This window comes from Camelus dromedarius, chromosome 5 (genome assembly GCF_036321535.1).
Source record: "Camelus dromedarius isolate mCamDro1 chromosome 5, mCamDro1.pat, whole genome shotgun sequence".
NCBI lineage: Eukaryota > Metazoa > Chordata > Mammalia > Artiodactyla > Camelidae > Camelus > Camelus dromedarius.
The window spans coordinates 1,646,077-1,664,840 of record NC_087440.1 but is presented as its reverse complement, the minus strand read 5'-3'; the positions used below and the strand labels follow the sequence as shown (position 1 = coordinate 1,664,840).

The window sequence follows — 18,764 nt, the reverse complement described above, 5'->3', positions numbered from 1 at the left end:
TAAGCCGTAAAAGTTCGATTGCTGGCCAGCCTACAGTGGGCCAACAGCTGGATGCAGGGACTTTCCCAAGCTGAGTTTGGCTCCCCACTGTCCCCCACCTCCCCCCCCCCCCCCATTTGTCAGAGGTGGCCGCCAGGAGGGAGGGGAGAGACGTGGATTTATGGCTGCTGACTTGAAAGACAAAGTTGCCTTTTGTGTTAGAATTGGGGCCGGGGGAGTGGTGAGCTGGTGGTGGTGTGGGAGGGTGGGAGGGAGGGGCTGGGGTTCAGGGGCCCAAGGCACGGGGTAAGGGGCTTGTGGAGGCAGACAAAAGGGTCCAGAGGCTTCTCAGAGCAGGGTCACCAGGCAAATGCTCAGATGAATCAATCACCCCCAAGTGAAGCTGAGCAGGGCCTCTGAGCCATCACAGTCCCCATCCACCCACACCCATCCAACACCCAAACCCCACACAGTGATTTCCCCCTGCCCCACCAAAAAAAAAAAAAAAGCAAAACCATACTCTTTGGATTCAGAGCCTTAATTCAGCTTTCAGACTTCCCATTGGAGGCCCAGAGAAGTAAATACAGGTCTTCTGAGTTCATACTTTCCCCTACCCCAAATGTCAACAGCCAATCAGTGTGGGGGTTCTTCCCTAACAGAGCCAAAGTCAAGGGCAAGGTGGAGACCCAGATATTGGGGAGACTTGGACAGAGTGTTGGGGAGGCTGAGCCTGGGCCAGAAAACCCTGATGACAAGACCAATATCCCACTGGGGACTGTGGCAGGTCGCCAGCCTCCCAGGACTCGATCCTCTGCCATCGTCTCCCTCCTTCCCATGCACGTTTAGAGATGGGACATTTGTAAGTGCTTTGCCGAGTTTAAAGAGCATACGAGGTGGGACTTGGCTGGCCTTCTTGCCCTCCAGGGGTCACTCTGCCTGGTGGGTCTGGGTGGAGGCCAGAGTAGCCATCGGGTGTCTGAGTTCAGCAGGTGCTTTAACTACACCTTGGAGAGCCACATCCATCCCCTGGAATGAGCCTGGCCAATAAAGGCATGAGTTTATGGGCTTCATAAACATTTTACTAGAGAAATCAAGGCCTCAATTACCCAATGGCTTCTTCCAACTGACAGCTTGCCTGTTGGGGACCCCGTGAAGCCCCCAGGCAGAAGTGAAATAGAAGCCAAACTCTGGTTTATACCTGGCTACCCACTTCCCCCTGCACTGACCCTCTCTCCATTCAGCCCTTGCAAATTCTGTCTTTATCCACTTCTCCAGAAGGCTCTACCACTCATTCTTAGAGCCTTTGCCTTTCCGTGGGACGATGGCTACCCTCTTGGAGGAGACAGCCCCTGCCCCCACCTCCCCATCCCACCATGCTCTTCCATAAACTCTCAGCACTTTTAACTCAAGATTTTACTACTTTTCCTCAACAATAACTAGCAAGTATTTGCTATTTTCCAAGAACTGTGCTAAGCACTTTGCAAATAGATCTCCTTGAGTGTCCCTAGGGCAGCAGTTGTGGTGAAATGAGCCATTATCATCCCTATTTTATCAGTGAGAAAAATAGAGGTTCCGAGAGACTTAGTAACTTACTCAAGGTCACAGGGCTAAGAGTGGTGGTTTTGAGTTTTGAACCCAGTTCTGTATGATTCCAGAGCTGGTATTATTAACATCTTCACTCTACCGACTCCCTCAAAGTGCTCTTAGCAAGTATTTCCCCACTAGGAGTAGAAATCTTGTTGCATGAGGCCTTCTCTGCCTTAGGATGTGATCAGATGTGTGGGTCTTGACAGCAGTCTCTGCGTCCATGTGGCCAATAGGGGAGGGAATCTGGCGGGGGCAAGGCTAGGCTAGTGATGAAGATGGGGAAGAAAGAGGGGCTCTCTGGTAGGGCAGCAAGAGAGAGGGAGCAAGACCAAAGCAGCTGTGGGTCTGAGGTCTTGCTGTGGGTCTGGACCAGTGCTGTCCAATGGGACATTGGAAATATTCTATTGGTGCTGTCCCTTAAGGAAGCCCATAGCCACTTGTGGCTGTCGAGCACTTGAAAGGTAGCTAGCTAACCAGAGGAACTCAATTTTTAATTTTATTTAATTTTGATTCAAATGGCCACAGGTGGCTAGTGGCTACCATATTGGACAGCACAGGGCTACTCAATACAGATGACGGCTGAAATCTGCTCAGAGTCCTCTGGGGGTGTGAGCTCTGCGGGCTCAGACCGTCCCCAGGGGTCTTCAGGCTCAAGGCAGCTGGACATCGTTTCACATCACTAGTGACTGAAGGTGATATGGGCGCTTTCCTTCAGATGTTTCTCAGGGAACAACCCACACCTTAAGTATTTGAAGGTCTGTTGTGTGAAGAACAAAATTGTGTTTTCTCGAGCAGCACTGTCCAGTGGAAGCATAACACGAGCCACACAGGTGATTTTTAATTTTCTAGTAGTCACATTTACAAAAAGAAACTGGCAAAGTTAATTTCAGTAACAAACCTCAAGAGAGAAGGTAGAGCTCAGTGGCAGAGTGCATGGCTGGAATGCTCAAGGTCCTGTATTCAACCCCTAGTACCGCCATTAAAAAAATAAACAAATTTTTTAAAAAGCCTAATTACCCCAACCAAAAAAAAAATCTTATGAATAACAAACTTTATTTTACTTACCATATCCAAAATACTATTATTCTAACATACAATCATTATTTTAAAATTATTAAGTTTTTAATATTTTTTTAGTACCAAGTCTTTAAAATCCACAATATTATCATTTCAACTTGTAATCAATATTTTAAAAACTACTGTTATCAATTAAAATGATTTTTTCCAACTTTTAAATTGTGGTAAAATACACATAACATAAAATTTACTGTCTTCACCACTTTTAAGTGTGCAGTTCAGTGGCGTTAAGTACCTTCACATTGTTGTGCAAGCCACCAACACCATCCATCTCCAAAATTTCATCCTTCAGAACTTTCATCTCCCAAAAGTGAAACTCTGTTCTTGTTAAACAGTGACTCCCAATCCCGCTTTCCCCCCTGCCCCTGGCAACCACCATTCTACTCTCTGTCTCTAGGAATCTGGCTACTCTTGGTACCTCCTGTAGGTGGAATCATACAGTATTTGTCCCTTTGTGATTGGCTTACTTCACTTAGCATGATGTCCTCAAAGTTCATCCATGTTGTAGTGTGTGTCAGAATTTCCTTCCTTTTTAAGGCTGAACAATACTCCACTGTGTGCATAAACATGTTTTGTATATCCATTCATCCCTTGAAGGACACTTGGGCTGCCTTCACATTTTAGCTATGCTAAATCATGCTGCTATGAAGGTGGATGTACAAATATCTCTTCGAGACCCTGCCTTTAATTCTTTTGGGTGTATACCCAGAAGTGAAATGGCTGGATCACATGGTAGTCCCATTTTTAAGTTTCTAAGGAACCCCCATAACTGTTTTCCTTGGTGGCCACACCAATTTACATCCCCACCAACAGTGCACAAGATTTCTAGTTTCTCCGCATGCTTGCCAACACTTGCTATTTTCTGTTTTTCTGTTCTTGCTTTGATAGTAGCCTTCCCAATGGGTATGAGGTAGCATCTCATTATGGTTTTGATTTGCTTGGTGTCTTTTCGTTTTACACTGAATCTTTGAAATCCAGTATTTATTTTGCATTTACAGCCCATCTCAATTTGGACTGGTCACATTTCAAGTGCTTAATAGCTGGCTACAATATTAGACAATGAGATTCTCAAGGGGGAAGCTGGAGACGGTGGGTGGAAGCACATGGGATTCAGGCATGTCTCTAGTACAAGGGAAAATGCTGCAATCATCTGAGCTGCTCAAGGAGGAGCAAGCATTCGGGGTGTCCCTGGTCCTTGGCAGGGACGGATACAAGGAGGGGGACAGGCCTTGGTGGCCTTTGGAAGAGTAGATTGTGGTTGTTCCTCTTGAATGCCTGTATGAGTGGGGGCAGTCAGTGTCTCAGACCCCTGGTGCCACCAGTTTCTGCAAAGGCTTTGTTCTGACTCTCCATCCCAACATGCCCACTCACCTTTTTGTCATCACACACCAGAGAGGGGTCTGGCCATAACCAAAGGGTTGGAGGCTGGGCTTGGGGGATGCTGCCGGCTTCCTTCCCAGCACTCTGCCTTGACCCTTCCTGCCCTCAGCGTCCCCCTGGAGCCTGCCTAATCAGATCCAGGCCTGACCTCGCCAGAGGTCCTGGACCGGGAGGAAAGTCCCCCTCCCCTCCCTGAGCCGCTGTGGATCTGGCTCTCAGGAGACCCCCTCCCCTCTGGTGATTTATAGGAGTGTCCGGGAGCCATTTCCTGCCTGGTTCTGCTCCCTTGCAGCCCAGCGGGTTGCCGGGATCTCGCTCTGGCTCTGACCCTCCCTCCTCATGGCCTGGCTGTACCCGTGGCGGGGACAGGGAGTGGCAGGGAGATTCCTTCTCAGATTATTTAGGGACAAAGGTGATTTCTTCTTCCTTTCTCCACAATGGCCCCCGAGCAGGTCTTTGTCCTTCCTGTCACTTTCTCTGCTCCTTATACTGGAAGGGGCTCCCAACACTACCCACTCCCATATCCCAGTTTAAAGTGAGGAGCCCCAAAATGGCCCCTACCTGACCAACAGGTGTCAGCGGGAGAAAAAAGCATTAGCAGCCACGCACCACAGCACCCACTTCGTGTCCACCAGCCGTGAGCCACGCTGCCACCCACACCAGCCACAGACAGTGTCTCCAGCACAATAGTAACCTGTGTCCCACCACACAGTGGCCTCCAGGATGACTTGTTCAGGCGTCAGGGTTTTCAGAGATCGAGCCCTTGGCCCCACATGGCCATGGTTGCCCAAAGACACCCCCCCCCACCTTCCCCAGAGAGACACAATGAGGGACAGTTCCTCAGCTCTGTGGCCTGCTAGTACAAGCCAAACCTGTCCCATGCTGAGAGATCAGAGATCTAAGTGGCCCCAAGAAACTTTCTCCCTGACTTCCTAAAGACAAAATGCTGTTGCCTGTGAACTCGGAGTGAATGCGAGACTCCAAGAGACCCCGGCTAAGCTGAGTGTGGGCACAGGCCTGTTTATGAAGGCAGCAGGAGTCAAAGCTGGCAGGCCCTGAGGAGTACCTGCTCACCCCTTCGTTTGTGAATGAAAGGACTGGCAGTCTTGTTACCGAGTCCAAGCTCATACTGCTCACCACACAACAGGCCAATAAACTGAGAGACAAGTTGTTGGGGCAAGGAATAGTGACTTTATTCAGAAGACCAAGAAGATGGTGGACTAGAGTCCCAAAGAACCGTCTTACCCGAGTTGGGATGGTAGTTTCTTTTATAGAACAAAGAGGGAGAAGTATGGAGGTAGAGTTAAAAAAGTGGTGAGTTGTTGCAAATATTTCCTGGGTCTGGCCAGACTCCGGAGGGGATGTGTTAATTCCTTCCTTCCTGCACTCATTTACAGGTGAGCCTGGTCAGAATGTTTCCTGTGAGCTAAACAAAGATGTTTTAGCTTAAAGCTCAGGCATGGGAGACTGGGTTCCCGGAGATGGGCCATTATGTGTACTTTAAGCTATAGGCAACATCCCTTTGGCGATTAACTTGTAGCAAAAGCAATAGAGCACAAAGCTTAGAAGAAAAGCAACAGATCCAGTATGGAGTCAGATTTGCTTTTCCCTATTACACTCTGACACTGCCTGCCCAGGGTCTCACGGCAATCTCCTAGGACACCTAAGGGATATACAGAGCCGACTGAAGGGCTGGGTAGGGGCGGGATGAAGGGGAGGGAAGAAGGAGCCTCAGATAAAGGACCACACCCTCCTCCTGCACCTCCTCCCCTGGACCACACCTGTACCCTCAGCTGGGCTCCAAGGGGATGGGACTGAGGAACTGCCTCTGGAGCTCATTATCCTCCCAGCCACTTGCAACACAGCAGAGGGCTTGGGGTGTGAACCTTCAGATTTGGGGCTGGGAGAACCACCAACCGGGCCTGGGCCTCGGTTTCCCTTTCATAGAATGAATGTATGGGCTTTGGAATGAGTGGTTTTCAAGCACGTTTAAAAGCAAAGCTACCCTTCAAATGAAATGTTTGGCAGAACTGCGGTTAAGTAAAGCAGATAGAGAAGTTCGGCGAGGTGCTGCTCTGATGGAAGGGAGACGTGGCGCTGTGGGCAGGGAGGGTCCCCAGCTGCATCCCAGGGGCCCCAGGGGATGCTTTAGACTCTGTCGTACGCAATGTGAGATGTTCAGACTGGCTCCTTACCTACCAGCCCTTCCTCTCCAGCATCACATTCAACCCATGCTTTGTCATTGTGCAGTTTTGGGGGGAGAAGGAAGGTAGAGGCAGACTTTCTCCATCCTCTGTGCCCTGATGAGAAGCAGCTCTTTCCCCCTGTATCTTCTCAGGCCAGCTCCTAGCTCTAGGCACCTCCAGGGAGCCCAGGAAGGGGGCTGGAAACACAAAGGATTCGGTTCCTTAATGAGGAGGCATCTGTAGTCAGCAGAGCCATTAGTCCCCGCCCCGGGTCCCTGGGGGGGCTGCAGGCCCCTCTCCAGCTGGAGTGAGGAGGGGGCAGGCAGCTCCCTAGCTCCAGAATGGAGCCAACTGGGGTTGAGGGGGGTGCGGCACACAGACAGCTGCCCCAGGGACCTGGGTGCCCTCTCCACTCCCTAGGCCTGCCTCCAGCCCTGCCTCCTGGAGACTGAGGCCTGGAAGCAGTAGAGGGGCCTCAGCAGCCATCAGCCCCCTCCTCCAAACCCCAGGGCTGACCTGCAGGCCCTTGGCCAAACACAGCCTTCAGCCTGAGACATGGCAGGCTGACCTCACATTGCTCCCTGGGGATTGTCCCACCCAGTCTGATGGGGACACCAGCTGGGGCACTTGCCCCTGCCTCCCGCCCCTAGGGCCCCAAGGTACCCTTTGTAAGGGCTATACCTACATGGGGACATGTGTGATTGATTATCTACACAGGACCAGAATCACACACCAGCCACAGGAGCTGAGGGATACAAACCCCCATTCACCCAGCCTTGGACACTCACACCGCATACACAGAGAGAGCTTCCTGGCAAGCACAGCCCTGCACACACGCGAGGAGGAGCTCACACCCATCCGCGAACTCCCAGGAGGCCCCGAGAGAGGAGGAGGCAGGGCTGGGGATTTTTATGCATGTTTATATTTAATGAACCACATGCAAATGAGATGGAGAACGTGCCATAAAAGAGTCGGCCCCCAGAGACTCCGGGAAGGAGGGCACAAAGGCTTGGCCTTCCTGAGCTGCCCTGGAGTCCTGAACAGGCCGGGAATTGAGGAGGACTGAGACAGGGTGTGCCCACCCACACCAGGGAGCCAGAAGCAGAAGCCAGGACCAGCTCCAGTGTCCCTGCTGCTGTGAGGGGAGGGCTCCTTCTGGGAGGGGACAACTGTCCCAGTTGATGGAGTGTTGGAGGGGAGGGGCTGCCTGCCTGGACAGATGGTGAGCCGCCTTCCCGCACTTGAAGCAAAGTGGATTTTAATGAAATCACAGCCCTGATGCTGAAGCTGGGAGCCCGCATGGGAGGGGCCCCTTCCCTAAGCTTTACAAGATGGGGGGTGGGGATGGGTGGGAACGAGGATGGGCAGGAACACTTAACCAGCCTAAAATGGGGTGGCGGGAGCACCACAGCCCCTCCTATGATCAGAGTTCAAGCAGTTAGTTTCAGATTCCCAGAAGGTGGGAGGGGGCGGGCCTGAATATTTATGACACATTGAAATGTAGATTGGTAGGTCTGACAGTCTTCTGAGGGGCTTGTCACCTTGGATGGATACACCACCCTCTTGGGGTAAATTGAGAAACTGGAAGAAATGGGGGCTAGGGGTGATGATGAAGGGCCAGAAAAGCTCCTGGGAGCTGGTAACTAGGGCCAAACAACCAGTGGCCTTGCTGGGTGACACTGGGCTAATCTCTTCCCCTCTCTGGGCCTGTTTCCTATTCTGTAAAATGTGCAGCACAATACTTAGCACTTTCCTACCTTAGGGGGAGTTTATACAAATAAATCTGAAAGCAGCTGAAATAGTGGGGAGCAGGCTTTGGGGGCAAGGCCTTTGTGGGTCAGCGGCCCAAGATTTCCCTGTTAGAGGCTTTTCATCAGAGAATTTGTCCAGACCTTTCTGAGGTGTCCCTGCCCAGCCTATACCATCCCTCCGGGGGAGAGGGTTCCCACAGGTAGGACAGGGTAAGAGCTGACGTGTCCCTGCCAAGCAGCTACCCTGCCTCTGCCCCTGCGGGTGAGCTCCAGGACTCCGGGACACGGGCCTGGGGCTCCCCATGCCCTCTCCCGTCCCACGCCCTCTACCATCCCCTCTGCACCTCAGCAGTGGGCCTTTCCCAGCACATTTCCCTTTCTTTCTTTTTTTTAAAAATAAACATTTATTTATTTATCTGCTTGGAGCGGGGTTGGGGGGTCATTAGGTTTATTTACTTATTTTTAGAGGAGGTACTGGGGATTGAACCTAGGACCTCATGCATGCTAAAGCATGCATTCTACCAGTTGAGCTACACCCTCCCTGACACTTCCCCTTTCTTTCTCCAGCCATGTCCGACTTCCACGTGCATCCCCAGGCCACTGTGGGTGAAGAGGGCGGAGTGGCCCGCTTCCAGTGCCAAATCCACGGGCTTCCCAAACCCCTGATCACCTGGGAGAAGAACAGAGTCCCCATCGACACGGACAATGAGAGGTGAGCCTCGGGCGGGAAGATGGAGGGAAGACCAAGAGGCAGGCCCAGGGTCCCGGCCTTGAAGGAGGCCTGCCTGCAGCCTCCAAGCTGGTGCTTCTGCAATTTTGCTGAGACTGAGTAATCTCTGTGGCTTTGGGCCCAGATTCAATACTCAAATCCATGCGAAGACGTGTGTCTGACTGTTGTCAAGGCTGGAATTGCAGGTGGGAGTCCCCGAGGATGTCTGTGATGATGACAGTGACACTGGGACCGTGCCGAGGCAATGGGCTGTGTCCGCGATGCTGAGTGTCCCTGTGGCCGTGGTTGACCGTGCCCCGCCACCCCCCACAGGTACACACTGCTGCCCAAGGGGGTCCTGCAGATCACAGGACTTCGAGCTGAGGACAGCGGCGTCTTCCACTGTGTGGCCTCAAACATCGCCAGCGTCCGGGTCAGCCACGGGGCCAGGCTCACTGTGTCGGGTGAGGGTCCCTGGCCCTCCCTCGTTCTTCCCCCAGCCAGCCTCCTGACGTCTCCCCACCCTCAAATTGATCCCCCTTCAACTGAGTCCTGGAGCCTGGTCAGTCAAACGTGTACAGAGTGCCTTCTAAACGCAAAGCTCCGTGCTCCTTGGGGTGAGGGTTCAGAAGGCATCCGAGGCCCCTCCCTGGCTCAGCTCTGCCCGAGGAAGCCCATCGTCTGCTTCTGGGTGCTGGCATCTCCTCTAGGCCCACAGCACTGGGTTCCTGGGCTGCAGCTCATCTCCCACCTGCTGTGTCCCGGGCTGTGTGTTGGGGGAGGGAGGCGGTGAGGAAGGGTCCCAGCTAAAGTGAAGAAATGTGGCACCCCACTCCCAGGCTCGGGCTCCGGGGCCTACAAGGAGCCTACAATCCTCGTGGGGCCTGAGAACCTCACCCTGACCGTGCACCAGACCGCTGTGCTCGAGTGTGTCGCCACGGGCAACCCGCGCCCCATTGTGTCCTGGAGCCGCCTGGGTGAGCCTCATCCTGCAGCCCCAGCCTCTCCTGCCCCCTGGGAGGGCCAGTCTCTTCGCCCAGCTCTGGGGGGAGCTTGGAATCCTGTTTGTTCTCCGTGGGGGTCCATGCTCTCCAAGGCCTGGGGAGGCGGGGGTGTTTCCCTCTCCTTGGCAGGACCAGGGAGGTCCGCCTGCCCACTGCATTCTCCCTCCCCCTGTGCAGATGGCTTAGCTCCCCGGGTTACCTCGAGCAGCCCTAGTAATCCTGCACCCCGCTCCCCTTCTCCGTGCTCCCCTCACCCTCAGCATCACCAGAACCCCTCTGCAGCTCTCAGCGCCCAAAGTCGCTTTCCTGTCCTGCTCATCTCTGCCCTCCACCCCCTGATCAGGATTCCCCAGCCTGCAATCCCAAACCCCTCAAAATCTCAGGCAGTTGTCACACCCTCTCTCTGGGCGCCCCCAGTCTCGAGCCCGGCCCCCTAAATCCCCAGCCTAAATCCCTAGGCAGCTGAAGGAGAGAAATGAAAGGGTGCAGATGGGCCCACATTGTCTGAGTGGAAAGGTCACTGGGGGAAGGAAAGTCTGGAGGGGATGGGGTGGGGTCGCATTCACAAGGAAACTGCGCCACATTGTAGCAGCTGAGTGATCGGGAAGAAGCAGGCAGCAGGCAGGATAATGGAGTAGATTTCACCACTTCAGGGGCTGAATGGGGAGCTGTCTCCTCGCATTCTGACTGTGCTAATCTGATCCTGGATTGGGGGGAGGGCCCCGGGGCCTGGGAGAGGCTGGAGAAAGTGGCCTCACCGATAGGAGGAGCCCATAAGCCCTGCAAGGACCATCTGGTGTGACATTTCCCAAAGCGTGATCTGCAGGGGGAAAGAATGGCTTGGTGGTGTAACAAGTTTGGGAAACAGAGTTAACCAGGTCCCTTTGCTGCAAGGCTTCTCAGAGCCTTTGTATTCATGGGCATTCGTTGTGACAGTCCAGGAGGGGAATGGGTATATTTCATGGAACTTTTTTCAAGAGAGACAAACCAGGCTGAGAAATGTCCATGGAATCCAGACCCCTTACTTTCCTGAGTGAGAAGCTGAGGGGAAGGGATTTGAAAGTCACCAGCGAGGCAGTGACGATGCTAGGATTAGGACCCAGGTCTCTGCTTCTGGGTGAGTTTTCCACGCTGCACCTGCCACCCCTACAAGGCCGTGATGCTCAGAAGTCAGAGTCAAAGCCTGGGGCTCCCTGGAAGACGGGTGGAATGGCCGATTCCCAGTCTGGACGTTCCTGCCCTGCCCCCTCTTCCACACCCCACTCCCTGACCCTCCCCTTCCTCTTCAGATGGCCGTCCCATCGGGGTGGAGGGCATCCAGGTGCTGGGCACAGGGAACCTCATTATCTCAGACGTGACTGTCCAGCACTCAGGCGTCTACGTCTGTGCGGCCAACAGGCCCGGCACCCGGGTGAGGAGAACAGCACAGGGCCGGCTGGTGGTGCAAGGTATGGACACCCCATCCCCACGCCACCCCTCCACCTGCCCTGTTCCTTGCCTCATGGACATCCCTGGACCAAGCCCAGTGCCTTACACTCACTCCCTCCCTTTCCTGGGCAGCAGCTCTCCCCTCCCCTCCCCAAGAATGTGTGTGTTGGGAAGGGAAGACATTCTTAGTCATCAGGCCCCTCCAGGTGCCATCACTACTCCCAACCCTGTCATTTCCACTTTATAAAATCTCAGCTGGTCTCCCCGACCTGTGTCACTCACATGTGTCCCTCCCCCCACGTGCTGTTCTCATTCACACATGTGGCCCTTCCAAGCTCACACCTGCCTGCACTCTCTCAGTGTGTTTGTCATTTTCACACTCTCACACCCCAGCTCCTGCGTCTCACACACACACACACACAGACAGCTGACCTCCACTCCCTTGGGGTGTGAGGGTGGCCTCTGCAGCTGACTGGGTCATCCTGTCCATCCTCCTGCCCTGGAGCTCAACTGTCCCCATGAACTGAACTGAGCTTGGATTCCCACTCTCAGGGGTTCCCTGTGGTTGGTCCCTCCCAGAGCTGGGGAAGAGGTGGGAGAGAGGGGAATGAGGAACTTAAATGCCTGTTTGTTTAGCATTCCATGTGCCGTTAATCTGTCCAAATGAAAGTGATGGAGCATTTCATTTCTCGGGTGTTAATGGAAGCTTGCAGCTTGGGATTGGAGGAGAGTGGAATTGAATGTCAGGGTGAGGGGGGCCGCTACTGAGGGCTCATGCATCTCCCCGTCATTCCTGCCTTCGAGGTGCAGCCAAACCTATTAGCACATTTATTTATTTAACAATTTCCTGAACAGGGAGCTCAGCCTGATTGCTTTCAGATACAAATGTCAGTCTTCTAAAGAGTCATTAAAATGGAGTCCTCTCTTGGGCCTGCCACCATCTCCTGGAGGCTGGGCCATGGTGGAGGGTGGGCTTCACCTGGAGGATTCTCCAAGGGGTGGTTGTGTGTGTCCCCAGCCCACCCTGTCCCCCGCAGACCTCGGGCCCCACCCTCTTCCCTTTCCAACTTCCTTCACTCACCACTGCCCCTCCCTCTCCACCTGACTCCTCACGACCCTCATGCTTCTCTGTACCCCCCACCCCCAGCCCCAGCAGAGTTTGTCCAGCACCCCCAGTCCATCTCCAGGCCAGCTGGGACCACAGCCATGTTCACCTGCCAAGCCCAGGGTGAGCCACCCCCTCACGTCACGTGGTTGAAGAATGGGCAGGTGCTGGGGCCCGGAGGTCACGTCAGGCTCAAGAATAACAACAGGCACGTGTGTGTGGCGTGTGCAGGGGCGAGGCCTGGGGAAGGGGCCGGGGGGTGGCCTGGCATGAGTGGCCTGGGCAGGCTGTGGGCCTCCTGCCAGGGAAGAGCGCTAAATTGGGGATCTGCAGACTTGGGTCTGAGTGAGTCCCAGGTCTGCCCCTAACTTGCTGAGACACCTGGACAAATCGGTTGTCTTCTGGAAGGACTCAGTTTCTCCATCTCTCAAGTGGGGAGATTTAGCCAACCTCCAAGGCTACTCAGGAAGGAGGAGGGGATCTGAGGTTCTCCCTCCCCTGCAGCACCCTGACCATCTCTGGAATCGGCCCTGAAGATGAGGCCATCTACCAGTGCGTGGCCGAGAACAGCGCCGGCTCCTCTCAGGCCAGTGCCAGGCTGACTGTGCTGTGGGCCGAGGGGCTGCCCGGGCCCCCCCTCAACGTGCGGGCCGTCTCTGTGTCGTCCACTGAGGTCCGCGTGTCCTGGAACGAGCCCCTGGTCAACACCAAGGAGATCATCGGCTATGTCCTGCACATCAGGAAGGCTGCCGGTGGGTGGGGGGCCTGCACCCCCTTCATCTTACTCGCTGTTTCCCATCCCTCTCAATCCTGCATGTCCTGACACACGACACCTTCCCTTCTTTCTTCCGGCTGCACCCTGGCTGCCCTCATCTCACCAACACGGGTCGGATTCCCTCATGCCCCTTCACTCCCCTGCCCTACCCTTGGCCTCCTCAGATCCCCCGGAGCTGGAGTATCAGGAAGCAGTCAGCAAGAGCACCTTTCAGCACCTGGTGAGCGACCTGGAGCCCTCCACTGCCTACAGCTTCTACATCAAGGCCTACACGCCCCGGGGTGCCAGCTCCGCCTCTGTCTCAACGCTGGCCAGCACTCTAGGCGAAGGTGAGGTCTGGGCACAGAGCACAAAACCACAGATGCTCAGGACATTAGGGCAGAACTGCTGTGCACGGTTGCTCAGGTTGTGCACTGCACAGGGTGCCTTGCCTGAGGCTGAGCCGGGGCTGGGTCTACTTGGAGGAAGGGGTGTCCTTTTCTAATTCACGTAAAGGTGCTATTTGAGTAAGTGGAGGCCCGAGGTCAGAGGCCAGAAAGTGGTCAGGTCCTGGCAGGGTCTGGGTCATGGGTGGCAGGTGGAAGGGTAGAGCTTTGACCACCAAGTCCTCATGTCTCAACTTTCTTCTCGGCTCGCCCGCAGCCCCCGCCCCACCCCCGCTGTCGGTGCGGGTTGTGGGCAGCTCCACCCTGCAGCTGCTGTGGGAGGCCTGGCCCCGGCTAGCCCAGCACCAGGGTGGCTTCAAGCTGTTTTACCGCCCAGCAAGCAAGGCCTCCTTCAACGGCCCCATCCTGCTGCCTGGAACTGTCTCCTCCTACAACCTCAGCCAGCTCGGTGAGGCGAGGCGGATGCGGCTGGGGCCTGGGGAACGGGCGGGGGTGAGGTGCCTGGTGCCAGGAGGTGGTGTGCGGAGGTCCCCTCCAGTTCCCGCCTGGGGCACAGCTGCCGGGTTGGGGCTGGAGTGGTCCGTCAGCAGCCTGGCCTTCCCCCCCAGACCCCACTGCAGTGTACGAGGTGAAGTTGCTTGCCTATAACCAGCACGGGGATGGCAATGCCACAGTCCGCTTCGTATCTTTGAGAGGAGCATCTGAGAGGACAGGTGAGGGTTGAGGATGGGGTGTGGCCAAAGACTGGCACTCAGGAAGGGAGGCCAGGAGCTCAGAGAGGAGGGGAGCAGGCACCCAGGGAAGGTAGGAGGTGTAGGACAGTACATGCAGCCCTGGGGAACATAGGCTTAGACCTGAATTTACTGTTTGGCTGTGTGACCTTGGGCAAGTTACTTAACCCCTCTGAGCCCCGGTTTTCTCCTTTATAAAATAGAGATCGTAATATCTGCTTTATAGAATGGTGTGGAAGACGAAAGGGTCCATGTAAAGTGTTATTCTCAGTATCTGGCACAAAGTTAGTGCTTAATAACTGGTAAAAAGAAAAGAAAAGGTTGGGCTGGGGTCCCATGGACAAGGGCAGTTGGTATGTAGACTTGTGAGCGGGAGCAGCCAAGGGAGAAGGAAGAGCTGGGTGCCTGGGGGTGCCTCGGGCCGGGCCGGGAGAGCCACAGCCCCTGCCCCGCCCCGCCCCTCCCCCAGCCCTGAGCCCACCCTGTGACTGCCGGAAGGAGGAGGCCACCAACCAGACGTCCACCACAGGCATCGTCATCGGCATCCACATCGGGGTCACCTGCATCATCTTCTGTGTCCTCTTCCTCCTGTTTGGCCAAAGGGGCAGGTGGGTCCTGGGCCGGGGAGAGGGGGCTAGGCCGGCATGGGGTGGGCAGGCCTGGAGCAGGAAAGCCCCAGGGAAAGGAGAGTTTGGGGTGCATTGTCTCCATCCTCCCGCATCCCTCCCCCTAACTCTCGGCTCACCCCCCAGGGTCCTCTTGTGTAAAGATGTAGAAAACCAGCTGTCCCCTCCTCAGGGCCCCCGGAGCCAGAGGGACCCTGGCATCCTGGCACTGAATGGGGCGGGACGGGGAGAGCGGGGCCAGCTGGGCCGAGATGAGAAGCGTGTGGACATGAAGGAACTGGAGCAGCTGTTCCCCCGAGCTGGGGCTGGGGGGCCGCCAGACCCCAGACCCATGGTGAGTGCCCCCTCCTCCTTCAGCTCTGACCACCTCCCGATCCTGCACCGTGGTCATAGGCCGTGGTCACAGGCCGTGGTCACCGGCCTTCGCCAAGTTGCAGATCTTCTTCAGGCACAAAGCTAGTGGCCAGTGCCTCTTCTTTGTGCCCTGAGTCAGGCAGGGAAGCCGGGAGACAGCCCCTGAGTGGGACTGGGTCCAAGGCCTGACCCTCTGACTTGGGGCTCGCAGGCGCCTGGCTTCATACTGATGCCCGCGTGATTGGCCGTTTCCCCAGCAGGATCCCGAGGCCCCTGCCCCGTGTGAGGAGACCCAGCTCTCCGTGCTGCCACTTCAGGGGTTCACCCTCCTGGAGGACATGACATCGGAGGCCAAGGTCCCTGGCATAGGCCCCCCAGCTGCCCTGCCATCCCAGGACATCAGCCCTGGCCTCCTGAGTGAAGGACCAGCCGCCCAGCCAGCCCACTTGGGACAGTAGCCAGTGTCCAGCAGGCTCTGGAGGGAGCAAACCCCGTTCTCAGGTCAAAGGCAAGATTTCTCCTGTCATGTGGGCTTCAGATGGGGGCTTCCCAGCATTTCTGTCCTGACTGCTCCTCAGATGCTCAGGACCTACAGTAGCACCGTGGCAGGGAACCCCCCACCCCGCAAAGGACCCGGAGGGAATCCTGCAGAAGCCCCTCCCTTGGGCCAAGGGGCACCCCCCAACCTCTGCCTGGTACCCATGTGACTTGGAACTGAACTAATGGTTTTCTTTTTTAAAAAATAACAAACTTGAAATCCAAAAAAAAAAAAAAAAAAAAAGAGAGCGAAGAGAGAGGAAGGTGAATTAGACTCCAAAAACATGCCCCTGCTGTGGCTGGGCCCCGACACTGTCACCCTCCACGACCTTGTTTTCTCAGGATGGATTTTTGCTGTTTTGGCTCTCAGCACCTACCTCAGCCGGAATGAATGTCCTCGGGGGAGTGGGGTCGTGGCCTCAGCCCCCTGCCCCACAGAGCCCCGAATGCACTCCTACCTCAAGCCCCTTTAGGGGCACCCCCTCTCCCTCCCTACATTGTTGTCCAGAGTTTTAAAAAAAAAAAAAAAAAAAAGGAAAAAAAAGCACTTCCCTATTTCCAGGTGTGAAAGAAAATGTCTACCTCGAGGCTCGCTGGCTCTCGGGCCTGTGTTGTATCACTGGACCCTCCCTCCCGGCTCCTCACCAAGGTTGGGCCTCTTGGGGCTTGTAGAAATAAAGATGGAATTGGTCAAAGAAAATGTGAAAAAAAAAAAAAAGCCAAAAATAAGAGGAAAATTGGTTCCTGGGAGTATCAATTGTTGCTCCAGACTAGCCACCTCCCTGCACGCTGTTGGTGCTCCCGTCTCGTCTGCGTGTCCACTCGTGTGTTGACCCTCTCGGCCAACTCCTCCTTGACTGGCTGGGACCCCCAGACCCTCTCTGCGCCTGGACCTCGGAGGGTGGGACGTCACCCCGCAGCCTGCCTCCTGTCCTGCCCGGACACAGAGCTGGCCCCTAGGGTGCACTGTGTGTGCAGGGGGCTGTGTGTGTGCCAGGGGGGTCCCCAGCCCTCTGTCCCATGGGACACCGCCAGCCTGACCCACCTCCCCCCGGGCAGTGGAGCCACCACTGTCAGCAGATGTGGCCGGAAGCTATTTTTCTACAAGTTGTGTCTAAGGATTTATGTTCTTGTGACTTTTTGTTTCTCTTTTCTGTTGTGGTGTTCTTTGAAAGACTTAGTTAAAGAGAAAGGACAAAAAAAAAAAGAAAACAAGGAAACAAAATCCTATTTTTGGTTACACTCAGAAACATTTTTTTAAATAGCAGAAAGGAAACTTTTTTTTAAAGGAGAAAAAAATGTGTATTCCTTAAATACACGATTAGACCATAAAGTCCCTGACCCCCCAACCCTCTAGGGACCCCCCAACCCCAAACTTTAGTTAATTAGCTGAGGAAGGTAGATTTGGTGGTGTTTTTCTAGAAGACGGGAGTCTTGTCCAGGTGGACTTGGGGAAGGGCGGCGGTCCCTTCTCCCAAATGCGGGGCCTGAGCTGAGGGCACCTCAGACCTCCCAGGCAGTGCCCCTCGGTTCTCAGTCCTCGGTCCTCGCAGCGACTTCTCTGCATCCCCTTTCATCCTGGAACCCCCCTCTCCCATGGGAAGGGTGGGTCCGGGGGAGGAGGGACGAGGGCCACCTGGCCTATCTTGGGTTTTGTCACACTCATTTTGACTGAATAAAAGTCCTGTTGCCAAAGTGAATCTCGGGTGTTTTGGTGGCTGTGTCAGGTCCTGGAAAAGGGATGGGAGTGCTGGGATCAGGGTGGTGAGCCAGGCAGACCCTCACAGGGCCCGAGGCCAGGGTGATGACAGCAGACCTGTGTGCGCCACTGACAGGCACCGTGCGTGCTGGGTCTTCTCCGCGGGCGGGGAGGCTCCCTAGGGCCTCCATTCCTCCCTGTCCTCTCTTCAGTCCAAGCTCCCGAAGCCAGGTATCTGGGGCTGCCAAGGCTGAGGATAGGAGAGCGACTTGGCTTAGGGGTGTTGTGCTGACAAAGATCTGGAGGTCTCAGTGGGCCTCAAGCTTAGTAAGATACAATGGTGTAATGCAACTGCTTAGAATGTCAGTGTCTCCTCCACTGCTGAAATGAAAAGCCGGGGCTCACCCCTGGGAGACTGCAAGTCTGGACAGCCGTGTTCTATACCGAGGGATCTTTTGAGAGGAACAAACCAGGATGGCGGTTTGCAAGATGGGTCTCCAGCTGTGGCTAGGGCCCTGGTTCTCCAGCTGTGCACACTCTCACCCAGAGCAGCTCTACTCTGTCTTATATGCTGGACTCTTCACGAGATTTCATTTGAAAACTGGCTGCAGCTCAGAAACAGTGATGATGCTGTGGATGCTGAGCTGAGAAAGGAAGCCTGAGGCTGCAGTGGTAGCTGTCCTGAGTCCTGCGGGAAACTGGTTGACTTGTCTTGACTTTTTTTCCCCCCAAAGGAAAGAACTAAGCCCACATATAGACTTAATGCCTCACCTCTCTTTACACAGAACTTCACAAACACAGGAATTCTTCATCCACATGGCGGGGTGATGGGTTTGTCATCTGTTGGAGCAGGCAGTGGTGGGGTGGGAGAGCGGGCCAGCTAACCCCCAGTGCCCCTGTCCCCTCCAAGAGTCCAAGATGGTAGTACCTCCCCTAGGGAGGGGCCCAGAAACATTTAAGAGCCACCTAACATGACCCATGTAGATACATGGAAATTGCCCACGAATCACATGCAAATATAGGCAGGGCCTGTTCTAGCAAGGCCATGAACTGGGCTAAGGTACCAGGAGAAGTGGGGTTCCAGTTAGGAAGTTTAGCAGAAATTGGTATCAAAGCTGAGTGGCCCGGCTGGAACATGGGTCCTGAGATCTCAAATCACCCAGTGGCCGCTGCAGGCTGAAGACACCCCCCACCTCACCCCACCCCTACACACACACTATCTTTGGGCAGAACCCAGCAGCAGCCTGCTCCAATTATCTGATGCTCGGTAACAAACCACCCCACAACGTAGTGGTTTAACCTGACATTTCTTTTGCTCACAAATCTGTGGTTGGGGCAGGCAGGGCTCGGCGGGGACAGATGTCTCTGCTCCACTGGGCATCAGCTGAGGCGGCGTGAAGCCTGGGGGCTGGAATCATCTGAAGGCTCACTGGTCTCCTGTCTGGTGGCC

At 55.0% G+C, this 18,764-nt stretch overlaps 1 protein-coding gene across 1 annotated transcript in view; it reads left to right on the top strand.

Moving 5' to 3' along the window:
* The window catches only part of IGDCC3 (immunoglobulin superfamily DCC subclass member 3), a 37,793-nt gene extending 20,486 nt beyond the window's left edge, over nt 1-17,307 (top strand). The window contains exons 2-13 of the mRNA XM_031452860.2: nt 8,528-8,672; nt 9,003-9,133; nt 9,509-9,646; nt 10,963-11,121; nt 12,249-12,414; nt 12,711-12,958; nt 13,146-13,310; nt 13,624-13,815; nt 13,976-14,080; nt 14,568-14,706; nt 14,851-15,058; nt 15,336-17,307. Coding sequence (XP_031308720.2) covers nt 8,528-8,672; nt 9,003-9,133; nt 9,509-9,646; nt 10,963-11,121; nt 12,249-12,414; nt 12,711-12,958; nt 13,146-13,310; nt 13,624-13,815; nt 13,976-14,080; nt 14,568-14,706; nt 14,851-15,058; nt 15,336-15,536 — 1,997 coding nt within the window. The 3' untranslated portion in view covers nt 15,537-17,307. The remainder of the gene's footprint in view (nt 1-8,527; nt 8,673-9,002; nt 9,134-9,508; nt 9,647-10,962; nt 11,122-12,248; nt 12,415-12,710; nt 12,959-13,145; nt 13,311-13,623; nt 13,816-13,975; nt 14,081-14,567; nt 14,707-14,850; nt 15,059-15,335) is intronic.
* The last annotated feature ends 1,457 nt before the right edge of the window (nt 17,308-18,764 follow it).